The 21,311-nt window shown below is 64.9% G+C and overlaps 1 protein-coding gene across 1 annotated transcript; it reads right to left on the bottom strand.

Moving 5' to 3' along the window:
- Window positions 1–9,565: 9,565 nt before the first annotated feature.
- Window positions 9,566–17,944, bottom strand: NINJ1 (ninjurin 1). Its single transcript, XM_070400965.1, has 4 exons — window positions 17,793–17,944; window positions 11,455–11,680; window positions 10,787–10,947; window positions 9,566–10,011 (listed from the first exon to the last, which is right to left on the bottom strand). Exons 1-3 carry the CDS (start codon window positions 17,865–17,867, stop codon window positions 10,793–10,795), a joined length of 456 nt encoding a protein of 151 aa, XP_070257066.1. The 5' UTR covers window positions 17,868–17,944; the 3' UTR covers window positions 9,566–10,011; window positions 10,787–10,792.
- Between the last annotated feature and the right edge of the window lie 3,367 nt (window positions 17,945–21,311).

The following is a 21,311-nucleotide window of genomic DNA, read 5'->3' as shown; positions in this document are numbered from 1 at the left end:
GCCTTGTTGGGCCTGTCGCCACCCTCTGACAGGTGGGGGATCCGAGGCTTGGAGCCCAGGACCACACAGAAGCCGAGAGTGGGGCTCCACCGCCCACCCCACAGGTGCACAGGCACAGGCAGTCATGCCTGCACGCACACACATGCACACGCACAGCTCTTCTGTACACGTGCACACGCATGGAGACAGGCTGTGGGCCTCGGCCCGGCCCGGTGGGTCCTCTTGTGATTGTCTCCCTCTGCCAGCCCCCCCCCCCCCCCCCCCCCCCGTTTTGGGGAAACAGAAGCATATTTGTCAACCCAGGAATCATGAGTTTGTGTTTTCCACGGAGGTTTCCGGGGGCACGAGGCACAGAGGAACCAGCTCCAGGACACGGGGCCTGCCCTTGGGGAAGTGGGTGCAGGAGCCCTCCCCGTGCCAGGCAGCCAGGATGGTGGCTGGCCACTCACTCCACCACTCGGGGCTGCAGGCTGGGGCATCTGTGCATGGGCACCTAGCTGGGCGCTGCTCCTCGGGCACACTGGGTAGCACTGCCCAGCAAAGCTGTCCCTGTGCGTCGCCCCACCCGCTGACCGCCTTGCTGGGCACGTGGCCCAGGCAGGTTTCTGGGGCGGCAAGAGCAGTTACTGCCCCCAGTGGGCAGGTGAGCGAGGGGACGCCTCTGGGCCTGGCTCAGGGTCGGGGGTGAAGGCTGTGGTGAGCCTGCCGCCCCCTCCCCAGTGGGAGAATGTGTGGCGCTCCAGCCCCATGTGAGCCATCGCCCCTGAGGCCCTGAGGCCCTGAGGTGAGACGGGACTAGTGCCTGTGCCACTTCCAGGGTGAGCTCGGCGGGGGCTGGGCAGGTCCTCAGGCCAGCAGACCCTGCACTCAGCCTGGCACGGCCTGTCCATCTGCAGCTTCTCCCACCATGGCCGGGCAAGTTCCTGGTTCCTGGGTGAAGGTCTGCGGGCAGAAGCTGGGGGTGTTCTCCATGCTTGTCCTGCGCCCTGAGACACAGCTGGGAAAGGTGACAGGCAGCGCTGGGTGAATGTGACAAGGATGCTATGTCCACGTGAAGGTGACTGACAGAGATGCCAGGGGGCAGGGGGCAGAGGCCCCGGGGGGCAGGGGCAGACACCTGTCTGCAGGTTGCAGACTGAGAAATGAGCAGCCCAAGCTGTGGACTCCATCACAGCAGCCTGGACAGACTGAGGCAGGTCCGACAGACAAGGGGCCCAGCTGCCCTCACCTCAGGCCCACGAAGCCCACGGCTCCCTCCCATGTGAGGCGAGCTCAGGGCTGTCCCAGGGCCTCGGATGCCCAGGAGCTGTGAGGCCAGGGTGCTTGTCTCTGGCTGCGGCTGGGCCACTTCCTGTGACTCCTGACGTTTTCTTTTATCCACGACCCCCAAGTCCTGCCCTCGAGGCCCCAAGCCCGCCCTTGAGCCCAGGCCGCCTTGGAGCTTCCTCAGGTCTCCGCCCCACGCCCTTCCCAGCGGTGCCTGGAATCTGCCTGGAGCTGGGGGAGCCGGCAAGGCCTCCCCTGGGCTGGGCCTCGGGGAGGGAGAAGCGGGCAGCCCCTGTCAGTCGGTGCTCGTGACCCGGGGTGAGTGAAGCCCATTGGCACCAACACCACAGGCACAGCCTTTCCTGGTGACCCGCCCGCAGGACCTCACTGCCTGTCCCCAGCTTCCCACTGCCACACGCTGGTGAGGACGGGCTCTGGTGCCGGACAGGCTCATGACCACACCTCCGCGCCTGTGCAGTGCTGCTCCCTTGCCTGGAGCACTCCTTCCTGCTCCCCAGCGCCTCCTACTCCCGCTCAGGCCCCGGGCAAAGTGCCACCTCCTCCAGGAAGCCCTGCCCAACAGCCCATGTGCCGCATGGCGTTCGCTGCACATCAGACCACACGTGCAACAGGGCCATAGGTTTGACTGGAGCCTCGGATCCCTCTCACCCAGCGCCTCCTGGCTGGGACTCATAGGCAGGCATCCCTCACGGGCTTGTGGCGAGGCTGCTGACAAGCCCGCCGACCACCGGTCATAGAATAAGCGCAGCACGTGCAAGTGTGCACAGGACACAGTCTCTGGTAGTCACATCGCTGTTACTGTTCATATGTTTACTATTTATACTTGTTATGGGGGAGTATACTCTTCCTACTTATAAAAGAAAAAGTTTGCTGTAAAACAATATGCCAAGCTAAGCTGGCAGCAGCCTCATGCATCTCTTTACTGCATCTCTTCTTTTTTAAAAAATATTTTATTGATTTTTTACAGAAAGGAAGGGAGAGGGATAGAGAGTTAGAAACATTGATGAGAGAGCGCCCGGGCCTGGAGGGAAGGCCGGCCACAGCGGGTCCCGGGCACCAAGGTCACAGCCACCAGACACGTTCGCTGCTTTAGAGAACGGCCAGGCCTGGCGGAGGCTGAGGCTGCTGGCTCTGGGCGGCGGGAGCAACTCAGGACCCGGCATTCACTCCCCAGTGAGGTGAGCGTGGCTGCGAGTGCTGCTGGGGGGCGGGCGGGAAGCTCCGGAGAAGCTGATTGTAAAGAAAACGAGGCCGGGACTCTTCCTGTGGATGGAGCCGCCCTTCCTGGGGCACCGGGAGGCCCTGGTCCACAGGGAGGCCGCAGGCCGGTCCGCTTCTAGGAGCGAGAACAGCCTTGCCCGGGGCCAGGGCAGGGCCCCAGGGGAGACCCTGTGTCTGGCACCGTGAGACCCCTGGACCTGCCGAGCAGTGAGCATCCTGGGCGCCGGCTCCTCTCCCAGTTGCCGCCTCACTGCCGGGCGGCAAGACAGGGAAGGGCTGCGTGGGGAACAACACACTTGCAGGATGTGCCTCCTGTGGACAGGCGCCCTTTGTGGGTGCTCTTCACCCCGATCTCCAAGGGATGTGCATCCTTTCAACCCCCTCTCTCGCCAGGAACTGCGGGGGTGCAGCCTTAGGCGTGTCCTGAGGCCGCCCTGTGCCTGGCTGCTGTGCAGCTGAGGGAGGACGGGTGCCACTCCAGGGTGACGGCGTCCATGCTGCACCCAGAGCCTCCCTGTGAGTCCCCAGCGAGTCAGGACTGTCACTCAGGAGGAGACACTCGAGAGGTTCGTCCATGATGTCAAAGGCCTTGCCAAGCACGAGGAGCTGCCAGCGCAGCAGCTGTGGCTGAGAGGCCCAGGGCTCACTGGGCGTGGAGGGGCCTGCGGAGCTCCTAGCGGTGGGTCCTGAGGAGCTGGGAGGCCCAGGGCTCACTGGGCGAGGAGGGGCCTGTGGAGCTCCCAGTAGTGGGCCCTGAGGAGCTGGGAGGCCCAGGGCTCACTGGGCGAGGAGGGGCCTGCGGAGCTCCTAGCGGTGGGGCCCTGAGGAGCTGCCGAGGGAGGAGCTGTTGGACCTGGAGCAGGAACGCGGAGCTGAGAAGAGCCAGAGAAACGGAAGCTGCAGGGGAGGGAAAAGAAGAAAACCCCCAAGAAGACGCGCAGTGAAGAGCTCAGCGGACGCTGTTGCAGAGCTCAGCGAGCTCCTGGAAAAGTCTGGAAGCGCCTGGCAGGAGAGGGCGGGTGCCTGCTAGTTTCCATGGAACTGGGAGTCTCCTGACTCCCTCCTGGCCCCGCTCCATCTTGGGCTGACAGCCGACTACTGAGCCTCCTTTGCTCAAACCTCTGACAACTACAAAGCACCGGAGGCCGGAGGAGCCAAAGTAAGTGGCTGCCCACGGGTGCGATGGGCTGGGAGGCACCTTCCCTTGCGGAGGCCGTCGCCCGTTTCCCGGCAGCTTTGCTGCCGCCTCAGAACAGACAAATCGTGAATGAGCAGGATGTTGAATGAGCTACAGGGGTCGACAAACTCATTAGTCAACAGAGCCAAATGTCAACAGTACAATGACTGAAATTTCTTTTGAGAGCCAAATTTTTTAAACTTAAGCTATATAGGTAGGTACATCGTTATTAACTTAATTAGGGTGCTCCTAAGGCTTAGGGAGAGCCACACTCAAGGGGCCAAAGAGCCGCATGTGGCTCGCAAGCTGCAGTTTGCCGACCACAGAGCTAGAATGTTGCAAGAGCATAGTAAGCACCTACCTCGATATGGAAGTACACGTATCGCGAGCTTTCCCAGCGGGCAGCGGCCTGGTGCAGGGCCTGGGCAGCTACCCGCGGCCAAAGGGGAAGAAGGCACTTAGCGGCCAAAGGGGAAGAAGGCACTTAGCAGTGAGCCTTGACTGGGTGAGCATCACCTGCTGAGCAGCTGCCGGGGGCCTGGACGGGCCTCCTGCTGTCCCCCACCCTGAGGCGGGTGCAGGCACAGGGCCAGCAGAAGGGGGCCCCTTTGTGCGGGCAGCTCACCACCCAGGCCCTGGGAGCTCTGCCTCACGTAACACAAGGGCCGAGAGCACCTGGTTTTCATGGCAAAGCCCCACCCCAGAGCTCCTTTAACATCTGTTAATTAAGTGCAATAAATTTTTCTAGAAAATGGCAAAAAAAAAACTTTGAAAGCATGGACCCCAACACCAAAAGGTTTTCATTGAGAGAGGAATGTTCATGGAGCATTGTATGCTTGCAACATAATCTATGATTCAAAAAAGAAGTAAATTGCCCTAGAGGTGCTAAGTGGTTTGAGCACTGGCCTGTGGACTAAAGGGTCTTGGGTTTGATTCCCAGTCAAGGGCACGCACCTCAGTTGCAGGCTCCCCCCGGCCCAGGTCAGGGTGTGTGTGTCTCTCGCACATCGATGTTTCTCTCCTTCCTCCCTCCCTTCCACCATCTCTAAAAATCAATGGGAAAATATCCTCGTGCTTAAAATAATTAAAATAAAATAAACTGAGCAAATTGCCACTGACATAGTTCTGAACCGAGTGACACCTTCCTCAAGGTGGAGTTGGGTCCCAGTGGCTCTGGCCCAGGAGAGGCTGGTACAAGCTGTATGACACAGCTCTTGTTTTCAGAGCCCGAAATGCAGCTGCATCTTGCACAACACAGGGTTCCCCTTGGCAAGGGGGACGGTGACTGCGGGCACCGGGCTGCGCAGGGCGCTGACGCTGCTGGAATGGCTTGTTTACAGCTCCCACTGACTCAGCTCAGAGGCAGTGCTCTGAGGGAGCCCCGCCCGCCATGCTCCCCTGTGTCCCCCCCCCAAACTTCTGCATGAACCCCAGGCCATACTAGGCCCTGCGTCAGGTCCCTGCCAGACAGGCCCTGGACCCACAGTCTCACAGACAGAGCCCGACTTGCAGGGCTCAGGAGATGAAGAGCTGGTGGACCTGTCCTGCCCTAGGCCTGCCCCTGGAGCCTGCGTTGGCTCCCCTGTATATCAGGGGCAAGAAGGGGACCCCTTTAGGGACTGGGGCCCTCCATCAGCACTGGCCAGGTGGCAGCTAGGACCCTCATCTCCTGCTGAGAGGACCCCAAGGGCAGGCGCTGCTGGGCCAGGGAGGTTCCTTCTCGGTCCCCTAGCCCCACTCTGTCCACTGTCACCTCCTGGGGGCGAGACAACCTGCCCTGGCCTCCTGCTCCCTCTCTCCTTCAAGGTGGCTGGGGTTTTGAGTGTGGAAGGTGAGGGTGAAGAGCCAGGACAGGGAGGCCTGCAGCAGGAGCCAGGCCTGGACACCGCGGGTCAGCCGGGCGTGAGTGGACGCGGTGCCCTGGGGTGCACGAGGACACCCTCAGGCCCCCGCCCTGAGCGGGAGATGCCTGCCAATCTCTCTCTGGTACAGACCTGCTCCCTCACCCCTACCCCATCTGTCTGTCTTCTCCTGTCTGGCATTTATGTCTGTCGATCGTTCACCTATCATCTATCACTTATGTATCCACTTCTCTTTCCTCTGTTGATCAAGTATTCAATTATCTTCCCGTATCTATCCGTCTTTCACCTACCAATCAGTTCCTCTATCATCTCTGAGTCCATTCATCCATCATCGTCCATCTTTTGCAGAAAGAAGGCTAAGCATACAGTCCCCTGCCCTGTCCCACTCAGAACCCCACTCAGGTTCCACTTGCGGCTCCCTCCCCACCCGACCACTCCAGGCTCCCCCAAGGCCAGTGCAGGCCACAGGCAGGGCTCGCCCTCCACAAGGCTCCCTCGTGAGCCTTCCCCAACCCCCTTCTTTCTGGTGTCCCTCCAGGACACCCCACACACGTGTGCATCTCTTGCTCCTTAGACCCTCACTCATTCTTGGGGTCTCTCATGTCCCCTGAGAGGACAGCTGAGCTGCAGGGCGGCGCACAGGAGAGGTGGGAGGAGTGGAGTGTGAGGGTCCAGGAGGAGCCCTGAGAGTTGGCTCTGCTCCGCCCCCTCTCTGGGCCTCAGCACACATGGATGAGTGAGAATGCTGTAGACACCTACTGAAGACCTACTGTGTGCCGGACACAGTCCATGGGTGGGGGCACCCGTGGGGAGACCCGGGCCAACCAAGGTCCCATAAGTAGAAGCACAGGCATGAATGGGGCCACGTCGCCCCTCTCTGGCTGAACTCCTCCGCGTGGGGAGACTGGTGGGCAGGACGGTTGCAGCCTGGTCTTAGGCCGGCATGGCGAGGGTGGGCGGGGCTCAGACAATGGCCAGGGGGACATGGTGGCCAGTGAGTCCAGCCCACAGCCCTAAAGGCCAAGTAAACCCAATGGCCTCCTGTGATAGTGACAAGTAGAGGGTCGAAGGCCTGGGGAAGATTGCAGGGCTGGACACTGTCCCCAGGAGGTGGCGGCACGTTCCAAGGCCCAAGACGGGGACAGGTCTGGAGTGAGGGTCAGGGCTGGAGTGGCTGTTGAGGTTTGAGCCGGGGGCTAGTGTGTTGGGAGGTGGAGGCCATCATTGCCTGGTGGGCACCTTGGGATGGGGCTGTCCCCAATGCCCCCAGCACCCATGCAGGCCAGCCTGGCTTGGTGGCCCAGCCCCCGATCTGAGGCTGCCCCCCAGCTGCGTCCGCACAGACTTCCGGTCCTGGCCGAAGAAGGAACCAAGCCATGTGCTGGCCACATCGGAGGCGCTGCCATCGCTCCCCGTGGCTACGGGCCACAGGCCACGTGGGATAAGGTGCAGGTGGCCTTTGCTTGGACACTGGCATGGCCAGGCTCGGGGCTGAGGGGCTGCAACAGGGCACATCATCGTCTGGCACAGGGCCAGGGGGCGGCGGGGGGTAGAGTCCACAGCTGGGAGCCTGAGAGGGGAAGGTAAGATGAGACCCACCCAGTGGGCAGACCCACCCCAATCCTGAGCCAGGCCCAGAGGCGTCCCCTCGCTCACCTGCCCACTGGGGGCAGTAACTGCTCTTGCCGCCCCAGAAACCTGCCTGGGCCACGTGCCCAGCAAGGCGGTCAGCGGGTGGGGCGACGCGCAGGGACAGCTTTGCTGGGCAGTGCTACCCAGTGTGCCCGAGGAGCAGCGCCCAGCTAGGTGCCCACGCACAGATGCCCCAGCCTGCAGCCCCGAGTGGTGGAGTGAGTGGCCAGCCACCATCCTGGCTGCCTGGCACGGGGAGGGCTCCTGCACCCACTTCCCCAAGGGCAGGCCCCGTGTCCTGGAGCTGGTTCCTCTGTGCCTCGTGCCCCCGGAAACCTCCGTGGAAAACACAAACTCATGATTCCTGGGTTGACAAATATGCTTCTGTTTCCCCAAAACGGGGGGGGGGGGGGGGGGGAGGGCTGGCAGAGGGAGACAATCACAAGAGGACCCACCGGGCCGGGCCGAGGCCCACAGCCTGTCTCCATGCGTGTGCACGTGTACAGAAGAGCTGTGCGTGTGCATGTGTGTGCGTGCAGGCATGACTGCCTGTGCCTGTGCACCTGTGGGGTGGGCGGTGGAGCCCCACTCTCGGCTTCTGTGTGGTCCTGGGCTCCAAGCCTCGGATCCCCCACCTGTCAGAGGGTGGCGACAGGCCCAACAAGGCGGGGGTGGTGCCCATCAGGCCCGTGGGGAGCCGGCGTGTCTGCAGCAGAGCCGGAGCAGTGAGTCCCGGGAGCAGTGCCGGGCCCCACACGTGATGCTCACCCTCATGCATGAGCTACTCCCACAGCCCGCGGCCGAGGCAGCTCCTGGGGTCTGTGAGGCTGTGTTGGCACAGGCCGGGCATCTGCAAAACTTGAACCTCTGCCCACCCAGCCACTGCCCACTCTGCCCACTTGCTTTTCCTGGACCTCACCCCAGGGGCCTCCTTTAGAAACCCTCTCCACGGGACCCCAGGCCCCCCAAGCAGGGCCGCCCGGCTCAACCCGGGTCCCAGCACTTTCGGAACCTGCTTCAGCATTTCCCGTGCTCATGCCAGATGTCTCACCTACAGGCACTTCTGTTTATCTATCCCTTGGTGCCAAGCTGACCTTCTCACCCCACAGGCCAGACGGCAGGGTCACCTGACCATCTTAAGGGACCTGGGTGGGTGTGGGGAGAGGAGGAGTGAAGACCACAGGGGTTCCCCGGGATTCCAGGCCCCCGAGGGTCCCAGCTGAGGCCAGGCCTCCACCAGGAGATGGGGGGAGCAGAGGTCCCGGTGGAGGAGATAAAGGGCAGAGTGAGGGCTCAGGCCCTGGCGGCCTTGAGGGTGAATGGAGGGAGCTGGGGGTTCCAGCCAGGTGAAGTGAGAGCCCTGGAGACAGGCCAGGCCCCAGAGAGCACCAGGCCCTTGTTGGGGGGGGCTCTCAGCCCACCTGGGGCAGCCCCGCTCCCCTTGCTCTCCTGACAGGAGGGCAGTCACAATGGAGAGTTGTGGGGGGCGGGGGGGAAGACAGTGAGCGCTGGGACCGCCTGGGCCGGTCAGGGGCCCAGGCGGAGTGCCCGGGAGGAGGCCCCAGCAGCTGCCTGCCACTCTTCCCCCAACGCGAGGAGGCTCCAGTCTAGGCTTCTGACCCCAAATGCCCCCAAAGTTGATGTGGGGACCAGCCACGCCTCCCCAACCCTGACACAGGCACCCCAGGCCGTCGCCTTACAAACGCGCCGCCACGGGCCCTGGGCCTGAGAAGTGCCAGGGAGCCCTGAGCTGGGCAGGGCAGGTGGGTCCCGCTGCTGTGAACAGCAGCCAGTGCAGGGCCTGGCCGGCTGGCGGGGGCAGTCAGGCCGGGAGCCCACTTCTGGGAGGTTGCAACTGAAGCGTCTTTTATTTTTTTCAATCCTCGCCAGAGGATACGTGTTTATTGATTTGAGAGAGAGAGAGAGAGAGAGAGAGAGAGAGAGATAACATCAGTTGCTTCCCGTACTCGCCCCAACTGGGGATTGAATCTGCAACCTGGGCATGTGCCCTGACCGAACCCAGCCGCAACCTTGGCGTATCCGGACCGCGCTCCGGCCACCGAGCCACCGGCCGGCTGCAGGGAAGCTGTGGAGTCGGCACAGTGTGCGCTTCACTCACGGGCCCCGCCAGATGGGGAGCACCGGGGAGGCTCCCAGCAGAGCGGACGATGACCGCAGTGACCGGGCCACGGCCTTGGGCCTGGGCTGCGGGAGCTCTTTGACCCATTCTGTGAAAAGGCCCTGGGGCACTGGAGACCCGAGACTCTGTCTCCACCGGGAAACCTGCCTGGAGAAGGCACGTGAGGCGTGAACCAGGCCGTGGCTGCCTGGCAGAGAGGCCAGCACAGGCCGCCGGGCGGGAGGGAGCTGTGCTGGAAGCAGCAAGGAGGAGCAATCATTTTATTGGTCGTTTGTGCTTAGAGAAGCGGGGCTGGGGGGAGGTGGGCATACGGCGGCCCCGGGGAAGCTGCTGGTCCAGGCTCCGGGCAGAAAGGGCAGGGGCCACGAGCCCCCAGCGGTGTGTTGGCTGAGGGGGCATCTCTCTGTCCTTCTGGAAATGTCCCGAGACTAAGGCTGGCCTGGCCCCTCCCCCCACCCTCCTCGGACCTGCTGCGTGTCTGTCTACATGGCCCTCCTGGGGGTCCAGTTCCGCCTCTGGCCTCGCTGCCCCTGCTTCAGGGGGAGGAGCCACGGATGGAGCAGGACTCACTGGCGAGTGTCCTCCAGCCCAGTCCTGGCTCTGGCATTCGCAGGGGTGCAGCGCCCAGGCCGGGGCCCGCGGCCGAGGCAGCTCCTGGGGTCTGTGAGGCTGTGGTGGCACAGGCCGGGCATCTGCAAAGGGCAGCAGAGCGGTGAGGGCTGCCAGGCCAGGGGCCCCGGGCTGTCCTGTGACCCTGCCTTAGTGGTGTCCATGGTGTTGGGGCCACTCCGACTCCAGAAAGGCCCCATTTTGACCTGGGCAAGCCTCAGTTTCCCCTCCAGAGTCACTGAGGGCTGGAGGGCCTGGCCCCAGCACACTGACGGGGACCCGGGGAACAGGGCCGGAAGGAGCTCCAGGCTTGGGGAGAGTCAGGGTCATGTTTGAGGACACACTGGGCCATTAATCCCTGGCCTGGTCATCATGCCATGAATAAGGGAGCACGCTGGCGTCCAGGTGCTCTGTGGGGTTCCCACGCTGCCATGGGCATCCCTGCTGGACAGACAGCTGCCCATCAGCAGTCCACCCTTCCTCTGGTCAGTCAGGCCGCACCGCCCTGTGGTATGCATCCCTGGCCGGGGTCCCGAGTGCAGGACCCTTGCGTCCCGTGTCCCGTGGCTGCCCTCAAGTCAGCAGAGTGACCTCCTGAGTCTGCCCTGGCGACACTCAGGTGCTCCGCACAGCAGGAGGCCGCTGGCCTCCCTCGGCACCTGCCCAGCGGGGTGCCTGGCAGGCGCTTAGCCTCTGAGCAAGGGCAGGGCTGCGTGTGGGTGGGAACGCTCCGCTGCAGGCATCGCCCACGAGGCCCGGGCAGAGGTGGACGCGAGGTGGGGGGCCCAGCTCACGGTCAGTGGCCAGAGGGCCTAGGCGGGCTGTGGTGGGGGAGTGCCCGCCGGTCCTCACACTCACCAGAGCCTACTGCCGGGGCGCCAGATCCACCACAGGCTTCTGGACGCCGAAGGCCGTGATGAAGATGTTCACCACGACGATGATGAAGACGAGGCCGGTGGCCAGGTTGTTGAGGAAGTCCAATTTGGCGTGCTTGGCTGGGTTGTTGAGGTCGTACCTGACTGTGGGCGAGAGGGTGTGGACACTGCCTAGGCCGCCCGCACCGGGCCCAGCGCGGCCGAGCATCAGGCCACCTCTGTCCAGCAGAGACACACCTGCTTTCATGCACTACTGACAAGGGGCCTGGCGCCTGCGGCCACACAGCCAGCACCTTCCTGAGTGTCCTGTGAGAGGTCATCCCGCCAGCCTCCCCTTCAGGTGACAGGCAGGGCAACAGGCAGGAGATCAAGTAGCCACAGGAGGTCACACAGCAGCCAGGAGGCGGGGAGGCACCCCCGAGCCCTGCTGCTCCCAGCCCTGCCCGCACCTGGGGACGGGGTGGAAGGACAGAGCCACGAGGGGCTCTCTGGGGCACATCCTGGACTGCAGGGCGAAGTGAGGTGCCCCCCCCCCCCCCCCCCCGCCGCCCCTGGGCAGCTCTGAGGGCTCCCTGCTCACAGGGTGTCCGATGGTGAGTGCCCCGCCCAGGAGGTGCCCGCAGGCCTGCAGGCACGGCCGCCAGCTCATACCCAGGAAGATGAGCAGCACGCCCACGCTGATCTGCAGCACCAGGGAGATGGTGATGAGGGCCACCAGGGGCACGTAGAAGCCGAAGCCGGGGCCCTGGTCGATGACGGCCTTCAGCTGCGAGGCGTTGGCCATCAGCAGGGCGATGTCCAGCATGCTCTCGGCGGCGCTCTTCTTGTTGGCGTAGTGGTTCACGTTGATGAGCCTGTTCCTGCCCCAGCGCGTGGGCTGTGGGGAGGGGCAGTCAGTGGGCTGGCCACCGAGCAGCAGGGGCTGCTGGCCCCCCCCCGGGGCTCCTCCCGGGACTGGCAGGGAAGTGGGGGCCCAGGTGAGGCTTGAGAGGGAAGCGCTTAACAGAACAAGAGGCCCAAGAGGGTGAGTAGCCCCTGCAAGACCCTCCCTAGGAATCGAGCCCTGGAGGAGAAAGGAGACACACAACCTCAGCACACACGCAGGCTGGACGCTGCCACCAGTGACTGCCGGCACGTGGCCTCTGCTTCCCGGGCCGCCTGCCCACGGCACCCCTGCATCCTCTCCCCAGGTCTGAGGTGAGGGTGCCAGGGCAGAGGTGGCTTTCCGGGTGGGAGGCAGATCCCTTCACTGGCCCAGCCCAGCCGGGAACTGCCTGCCTGGACCCCGCCCCGCCCAGAGCACCCCGCTGAGCAGGGCGCACAGCAGACTCCAGAGCCGCCTGGGCATTCGATGCTGCAGTTGAGCTTAGATCTTCCTTAAGTTTCATTTAAAAAGTTTAAGCCATGTAATTGCGACATGGTTGACAGGCCATAAGCTGCACACGTTCAATGCAGGCGTTGCAGGGCCGGAGGCAAGTCCCCGCCCAGGCCTCCGCCCGCCGCCCCTGCCCCTGTGCACAGGGTTTGTGAGGCCACCCGCAGGGCGGCACTGTGACCCGCCGCTCGGCAGTCCCGCCCCTCGCCTTCCTGCCGGGCCACACCACAGGGGAGTCCAGACCCCCTGCCTCTGCTGTGAACAGCCCGCTCCAAGCGGGCCCCGCCACTCCCGGCGTCTCCACCTCCAGGTGACCTCAAACTGCCCCCGACTGGCCCTCCCGCCCTGGCCCTTTGTCCTCGGGGGCCCGCTGTGCTGCCAAGCTGGAACTGTGGCCTCCTGGGGCCAAGGAGATCCTGTTTCTAGACTCAGGAAAGATGGGAATGGGAGGCGGGTGCGGGAGGGGCCACACGGTGCTCAGCCCACCTCCACGCTCGCACTTGCAGGAGGGAGGGCCTCGCTTTGTTAAGTTGAAGTTTAGTCTGGAAGGAAGGATGGGCACACAGAACAGAGCTGGCTCTGCTGCCTGCCCCACTTTCCCTCACGTGAGTGGCTCTAAAGTAGTGAATCCACTCGGTTTAAAATTCCAGACCCAAAGGCACAGGGAAGGCGGCCTCCGCAGCCCGGCCAGCCGCTGGGCCTCCCTGCAGCCCCGTGTGGGTCTCCCTCTGCCTCCCACGCCAGGTCTCCAGCTGCGCTCACAGCGGGTGGCCGTGCCTCACGCCCACGCCTCGGGGCTGCTCCCTCGCCAGGGTCTGGAGCCGGCAGCCACTGCCCACACAGCATGCGGCCACCCCTCGCTCCACACCCGGTTGCATGCGTGCCCCTGAGTTTCATAAACCAAGGGGGCCAGAGTGCTCTCACTCGAAGCCACCCTAATGCTCATCCCAGTCTCCACGCCCAGAGAAACAGCCGGGTGCAGACTTACAAAGGGCTCCACCTTCTGTGGGCCACATACGTACACACGAGCTTATGCACACACATCCACACATATACACACACACATAAACACAAACATGCACACACACATAAAACAAAGCCTATACATAAACATAACATGCACACATATACATACACAATACAGGCATATGTACACGTGCATAAGCACACACACATATGTACATGCCCATATGAACCGCTACCTGCCTCCCCAGCTGCCAGGAGCCACCCTGGGAACCTCCTACCAAGACCTGGGCAGTGCAGGGGACACTGCCCTGAGCCCGGTTCTCTCCCGTCTGTAAACTGGCTGGCGGGATGGGATGAGGGTCCGAGTGGTGGCTGACAGCGGAGGAGGGCTGTCCAGGGACGGAGATCTGACTGGCCTGGCAGGGCCAGGTGTCCCCCATCGGAGCTGCCATCGGGACCACTGCTCAGGCTGTGTCGGCAGCGCCTGGGGCCACACCGGCCCACATTGGCCCTGTTAATGTGCTCCTGGGCCAACAGGACTTCCCAAAACCTCACCTGTGGCCCAGGGGCTGGGTGGCTCAGGGCTGTCGGACCGTTTCCCCTAAAAGCCAGGAAGGGGCCTGTGGGCAGGGAGCTGACTCCGTGCAGGGCTGCCACCCTCTGTGGACAGGGTCTTGTGGCCTCTCTTCGAAGGCAGCTCACGGTTACCCAGGCCGCTGGCCCAGAACACACTGCTGTGCATCCTCTGTCTGGCAGGAGGGGGATTGGGACTTGATTTGAACCCAGGATTTGAACCCAGGTCTGAGGCACCCTGGGTGCCCAGTTCTGGTCACAGTATAAGGGATACTCCAGCCCACTCAGGCTTGAATGGGAGGTGACAGAGGGGGCTTCCCTGGGAGACCAAGCAGGATGGACTGAGGCCCACTGAGGCCTTGCAGAACTTGAGGGGTTGGTGACTGACCCCCTCCCATTGGGCCTGACTCCACTCTGCCATGGACCCCAATCCTGAGAACAGTGCGGAGCAAGGAGCCGCATGGGAGTCCTGCCTGTCTGCCCGGAGCCCATTTTCACATCTGCTGGGTGACAGACCGAGGACCCCAACAAATCTATGAGGTTCATCACCTGGCCCTCTGCTCTGGCATCCCTGCCCTGAGCCCGGTTCTCTCCCGTCTGTAAACTGACTGGCGGGATGGGATGAGGGTCCGAGTGGTGGCTGACAGCGGAGGAGGGCTGTCCAGGGACGGAGACCTGACTGGCCTGGCAGGGCCGGGGTGTCCCCCGTCGGAGCTGCCATCGGGACCACTGCTCAGGCCGTGTCGGCAGCGCCTGGGGCCACATCGGCCCACAGCATCGCCAAACCGTCCCACTCAGCCAGCAAGAGGTCTCCACCCGCTCCTGGCAGGAAGTTTGGTGGGGGACAGAGAGGGTGTTTCCGGTGGCAGCTGGGCTGTAGGCTGGGCACACCCACTTCCTGTGGGCTCAGCACTGGCCTTCAGTGACCCTGTGGCCACATCCACGTCACCTTTTAGAACTTGGCTAAGACCCTGTCAGCCTTGGAATCTGCCGGGAAAGCAGAAAGGAGAGGAGCAAAGGTCCCCCAGCACCTCAGGCTGCGCGTGGCCGAGGTGGCCTGGAGCCTTGCCCATCCTGTCCCACCCCCCGTGCTGTCCTCAGCTGGCCACAGTCCCAGAATCTGCTGCAGCCGTGTCCCCGGCTGCCCCAACCCAAGCCCCCAGGCAAGACATAGCTGCAGGCCACTTTCACAATAACACTGACCCTCACCATTCCTCCTGCCATTAGCAAAAAGGAGCTGACTTACAGAAAACATTTCCGGGAGGGCCAGGGAGGGCTGGGCAGATGGGCCTACGTGCTCGAGCACACGGAGAGAGGCATCTCGGATCTCCCCACTGCCCTGGCCCAGAGGGGCTTGTCTGCCCACAGGTTACATGTCTGACTCCTCCGTAGGCCTGGCCACCTGCGGGGTGAACCATACCACCCCACTTCACAGACGAGAAAACTGAGGCTGGATCGACTCTGCACCTGCCAGGCTTCCCAGTTTGTTCTCCTGGGGCCAGGGGCACGCTGCGGACACAGCCCACATGCCCCTGAAGATGCCTTGGTTTATCCCTCCTCCCAGCAAACCTTTCTTCCCGCCCTCAGGCAGGTGCCTGAAGCTCCGATTCTGGCAGGGACATGAAGGGAAGGCCTAAGACGAGCCAGGAGAGTGTAGGGGAGTCATGCATGTCCGGCGTTCGCCCGGGGAACACGCTGCCTGCGTCCCCACCAGGAGAGGGGAGTGTGTGGCAGGCGGGCACAAGGCACTTCACACATTAACTCCTTTAGTCCTCACAATGACCTCGAGGAACGCACTGCTACCACCCCACTTCACAGATGAGAAACTGAGGCACAGAGTGATGCACCTTGAACACAACAAGGCAGGTCCTGAGGATGGGAAGGGAGGGAAGAGGCCGGGGTGCAGTGTCGGGTGGAAGTGGGCAAGCTGAGTGGCCCTGTGGCTGCCACCCCTCCAGGAGCTCCCCACTCGTGACCAAAGGAGCCAGACCAGTGTGTTGGCTCACTCAGGCTCCCAGCAAGGCCTGACCTCTCATCACACCTCCTCCCCAGCGCCCACGTGCTTGGTGGCCCAGCCTGAGGGCCTTCCTCTCCCTATTCCCTCTGCCTCCGGTGCCCTACTCCACATCGTGGGGGTAGGGGGCGCACCTGCACCACTCCAGTCCTCCGGGGCCCACTGCCATCACACCAGCCCCTGGGGCTTCTGTCTGCTCTGCTTACAGGATGCAGAGCCACCCCCTCCAGAGCCAATGCAGTGCCCCTCCCCTCCAGAGCCAATGCAGCGCCCCTCCCCCTCCAGAGCCAATGCAGTGCCCCCTCCCCCTCCAGAGCCAATGCAGTGCCCCCCCCCTCCAGAGCCAATGCAGTGCCCCTCCCTCCAGAGCCAATGCAGTGCCCCTCCCTCCAGAGCCAATGCAGTGCCCCCTCCCCTCCAGAGCCAATGCAGTGCCCCTCCCTCCAGAGCCAATGCAGTGCCCCCTCCCTCCAGAGCCAATGCAGTGCCCCTCCCTCCAGAGCCAATGCAGCGCCCCCTCCCTCCAGAGCCAATGCAGTGCCCCCTCCCTCCAGAGCCAATGCAGTGCCCCTCCCCCTCCAGAGCCAATGCAGTGCCCCTCCCCCTCCAGAGCCAATGCAGTGCCCCTCCCCCTCCAGAGCCAATGCAGTGCCCCCTCCCTCCAGAGCCAATGCAGTGCCCCCTCCCTCCAGAGCCAATGCAGTGCCCCTCCCTCCAGAGCCAATGCAGCGCCCCCTCCCTCCAGAGCCAATGCAGTGCCCCCTCCCTCCAGAGCCAATGCAGTGCCCCTCCCCCTCCAGAGCCAATGCAGTGCCCCTCCCCCTCCAGAGCCAATGCAGTGCCCCTCCCCCTCCAGAGCCAATGCAGTGCCCCTCCCCCTCCAGAGCCAATGCAGTGCCCCTCCCCCTCCAGAGCCAATGCAGTGCCCCTCCCCTGAGACCGAAGGTCTGCAGCAAAGTGTGCAGCCAAGGCTGGGAGGTGAGCAGGACCCCTCCCTTCAAACCGACTTCCCCGGCCTGGCCTGGTGTTACTTGCTCACACAGCCCCAGGCCGGGAGAGAGCCCAGTGAGGGGAGCAGCTCCCCAGCACACAGCCCACGGCTCCAAGTTTCCCGCCAGGGCAGGGCCAGTGAGCTCCCGCCCCGCCTGGCTTCATCTCTAACCAGGACAGACATCCTGGGCCCCAGGCTGCCCGGCTTTAGGGAGGGCGGGGTAAGGGGCTGGGCTCGGGGGTTGCTGTGGGAGAAGGAGGGAAATGATGGTTGTGTGGGACCGGCTCCACCCAGGGCATCCACGCCACCTGGTGCCTGGCTTGCACGCACACCTGGGCCCTACCATCTCTGCCCCCCACCCTCCTCCAGGCCCTCCCCCCAGGGGGGCAGGAACGGAAAGACTGTCAACCAGTTCCCGAGGCTGTGCCCAGGGCAGCTTCACACCCAGGCTGGGAGTGCTGGCCCCCAAGTGGCCCAGTCCGGCAGCAGAGGGGACCGAGGGCAGGAGGGCACCAGCTCTGATGTGGGGGCACCTCTGCCCTTGCTTGCCCCACGCTCCCCCCTTCCCCTGGCCTGGCAGGGCAGACGCTGCACAGGCCGAGGAGTGGGTGCGGGAGGAGAGAGGGCCACAGTGGCCCCAAGTTCCCCGTCAGACACGAACCACGGTCGCTGGGGGAGGGGGGGCGGTGCGCGGAGGAGAGCGGGCCCCAGTGGCCTCAGGTCCCCCGTCAAGGCAACACGGGACTCTGCGGTCGCCGTGGCCGCCGCGGGTGATGTCACTGTCTGCCCGCCGCTGGCCCGGGGCCCGGAGGCGGGCACCCCTCCCGCCCGGGCGCAGGGAGCAGATAAGGCGGCTGCAAGTTAGAGGCTGCGGGGAGGGGGGGGGGGGGGGCGGCCGAGGGGAGACTCGGGCGCCCCTGGCCCGCCCGATGGCAGCCAGCCCCGCGCCCCCGCTCACCTGCGGGGCGGCGAGACGGAGCGGGGGGGACCGGGGGGCTCACGGTGCCCGAGCCGCGGCGCGAAGCCCAGGGAGGCGGCCCGCGGAGGCCGCGCGGGGGGGCAGGGCTTACCGGGGCATCCCGGGCGCCGGGCGAGTCCGGCCGCAGGTCACCGTTGAGCTCGTACCCCTCGGGGGTCGAGTCCATGGTGCGCACGGCCGCCGCCGCCTCGCTCCGAGCCTGAGGCCGCCCGCTCCCCGCCGCGGGTGTCCTGTGCGCGCCGCCCCCGGGACCGGCCCGCCTCGTCCGCCCGCCCCAGGCCCCGCCCCGCCCGGCGCCCCGCCCGCCGCTCCGGGGACTCCCAGGGCTCCACCCTTCCCGAGGGAGGACCCGCGGTGCGCCCCGGCCCCTCCGCCCCCGTCCTCCGCTCCGCCCCCGTCGGACAATTTTCATCCACAAAACGAGGCCCAGAACGGGCCATCTGCAAACCGCGGGAGCCCGCGGAGGCCGGGGCGGGACCGGCGCGCCCGGCACACGGTGCGCCCCCGAGGCTGCCTCCGCCTTCCGCCCGGGAAACCGGACGCGAGGGCCTCCCCCGCACTCGCCGGCCACCCCGCGTGCCCCCGGTGGCCCCCGGCGCCCGTCCAGTGGGCGGGGCGGGTCGGAGCCCGGGGCTCCCGAAGCCCTAACTGGTCCCAGAACCTGGGCCTCCGAGGTGCCGGCGCGGAGCCGCCAGGGCGTGATCTACAAGGGAGCGGCTGCTGCGCCCTCCTCTCGGGACCCTGACCCCATGACCGGGCCCCAGGCACCGCTGCCTTCACCCCCTCCCGGTGGAGACCCCGACTCTGCCTTGTCCGCCCGCCCCCCACCCCCCCGCGTCCGTTGATTTCCGCTCTGAAGCCCCTCCCCCCGGTGCGCCCTGAGCAGAGCTACCACCCATCCCGTGCTCCTCCGGCCACCTGGGGAGGTAGCTGGTCCCTTGGCGGGTGCCAGGCTGCGTGGGTGCCAGGCTGCGGGGCTCCGTGAGCTGAGCCTCCGACAGCAGCTGTGTGGGCGTAGGCAGGAAAGGGGTCCCCTTAGCACACGGCCGGGGGGCATGGTCTTCCCCCATAAACGGTAGCTCAGCGGGGTAGGCCCCTGAGCCCCGCTGGCTGCAGGGGGCGCAGTCATTCCGGGTGGTCAGAGCCGTGCTGTGTGCCAGGCCCAAGGTCGCTGGAGCTGTGCTCGTGGGGCGGCACTGCTGGACCCAGGTGCACCGCTTGGCTCTCCCTGGGAAGCAGGTGCTCCCCGCACCTGACGGGAGGACACTGAGGCACAGCTGGGGACAGGCCCCGCAGGCCAAGCTCAGAACTCCTGGGAGGTGGTGCAGCTGTCTGAGTGGTGGGCCCCCTGTGGTCTGCCTGCCTGCAGGTGGGCACCTGTGGGGGCTGGAACCCGAGGCCTTGCCCAGCACTGCTCTCCACACACACACACACACACACACACACACACACACACACACACACACGGGTCCTCCCCCTGCTGGCGGGGGTGTTCTGTGTGTGAAACTGAAGGCATGGAAAATGCAAGTCACCCTGGGGATTTACCAGGAGAGGAATCATCCACTCAGCCCTGGTCAGGCCTCCCTGTGACCCCTGGCACATCCACGCCGCCCGTTGGGCCCCGGCTGCTGTAGGACCTGCTCACGGAGGCATTTGGATCTGGCCCCTCAGGGCTCTGCCTGAGGTCAGGGTGTGTGTGCTGCCCCAGGAGCTCACCCAACTGCAGCCCCAGTCTCTCTGCCCTCCACGCAGACTGCCAGCTGGGGGGCTGGGGGAAGGGTCCCCTGGGTGGCGGCATTCCTGCGGCTGTCCCAGGCGGGCGGAGCTGCTGTCAGCCTACCTCCCAGCTACGGAAGCAGGGTCAGAGAGCTGCTCAGTTCCCGGTCTGCCTCCCCTGCTACAGGAACAAGAGCGTGGGGTGCCTGGGATCAGTCAGGCCCGGCACGCGGCCCTCACAGAGGCCGTTATGCTCACATAACCCAACCTGCGCTCAGGAGCCGCTGGAAGTGCAGACTTAGATGTTGGCACCCTTTGCGCAGAAAGCACGTGCCCCTGCCCCAGCCACATGGGACTCACACCCCACCCTCCCGGGGCAGCGCTGGTTCAGGCGGGCCAGGGAGAGGCAGCCAGGAAAGAGGTCCTGTGTCCCTGTGTGCTGAAGGCAAGAGTGGAGGGGTGGGGGGAGGAGGGGGGCTGAGGAGCCTGCCCCTGCCTGTCCTGCACCACGAGTGTCTCGGTGGCTCAGCGGGGAGTTGGGGTGCCTGGCCTCCCACCCTGAAGATGCTGTCCTGTGGGGCTCCCGACAGCTCTGGTCTGGGGTCCCGTGTCCCTGCGTGCAGAAGGCAGGAGCCAGGAAAGGCCGCGGTGGGCAGTGGGCCGTCGGGCCTTTAGGTCTGGGTATGTCGCCCTGCTCTGTAGGGAAGACACGTGTGCAACTCATGCACACATGCGGACACGCACAACCGGCTGCACACGCAGCGTTGGCTGAGTGCACTTGCCCCTCTGAGCGGTGTGACTGGGCCGTGCCTCCTGTCTGTAAAATGGGGGTGCCGGGAAGAGGTGCCCCTCCGCACACTGTTGCTTGGAGCAGGCAGCCTCGACCCGTGGGCAGGCCCAGAGGTGCAGCCTCGCTCTGCTCCGGGCACACCCTCACCGCCCCTCTCAGTGGCCCCTGGAGAAGCGTGGGTGTGGGGAGGAGGTGCGCTGAGACACCCTGTTTGTGAAAGTGGCGGGCTCCTATCCCTCTCCATCTCTGAGAGGTGGGAGTGGGGCGGGGATGAGACAAGGCTGGAGGTGGCAAGGCCTGCCCTGGCATCCTGGGTGGAGGGCGGCAGCCCTGGCATCCTGGGTGGAGGGCGGCAGGCCTGTGCAAGGTCCTGGCCAGGAGGCTGGCTCTGCAGCTGCAGCTCTGCCCTCCTGGGCCCGGGCCCGCCCCCACATGCCCACCGCCAGGAGCATGTGCCCGGGGCAGCGGACACTCCCTAGGAGCTGGTGGCTGCCCCCGGGCGCCCCGGGCACCGTTACATGGCAATGGGTGGGGCCCAGTGCTCTTTGCTTCTGTCAGGCACTTTCAGGAACCACAGCTCCCACCAGGTGGTGACAGCGTGAGGGGGGGGGGAGGGCGGCCACCGGAGGAAGGTGCCTTGCCATCGCTCCCACTTTGAAGACAGGAGAGGAAGCGCCGCTGTGTCACACAGACAGCCCGGCCGAGCCTGGTAACAGGCCGGTAACGCGGTGGGCACCTACGCAGGCGCATCGCCCCTCGGCCCTTGCAGGACTTGACATGCCAGGGCCACATGGAAAGGAGCAGCTGGCCCTCGAAGGCGCTGATCCCCAGAAACAAAGTGGGTGCTGAACTGTCTTGCAGCCATCAACAGAGCAGGCGCCGCAGCGGCCGGCTCCGGCAAGGGGTCCCGATGCGCAGGCCGGCTGCTCGCCTGTGCGCCCGTCTCTCCCCAGCACGGGTAGGCCTGGCTCCACTGTCAGCTACTGGCACCTGTGCCAGCAGAGCCCTTCCCCAGCAGTCAGGGCAAAGGCGGCGGGGACAGCGCTCAGCCCATGTGAGCCCTGACTTCGGTGCAGCAAATGGTGCCCATTTACCTGCAGCTTC

This window comes from Myotis yumanensis, unplaced genomic scaffold, assembly GCF_028538775.1.
Source record: "Myotis yumanensis isolate MYYU_CA2020_CCGP unplaced genomic scaffold, mMyoYum1.0.hap1 SCAF_21, whole genome shotgun sequence".
Classification (NCBI taxonomy): Eukaryota; Metazoa; Chordata; class Mammalia; order Chiroptera; family Vespertilionidae; genus Myotis; species Myotis yumanensis.
This window is presented reverse-complemented; position numbering and strand designations above follow the sequence as displayed.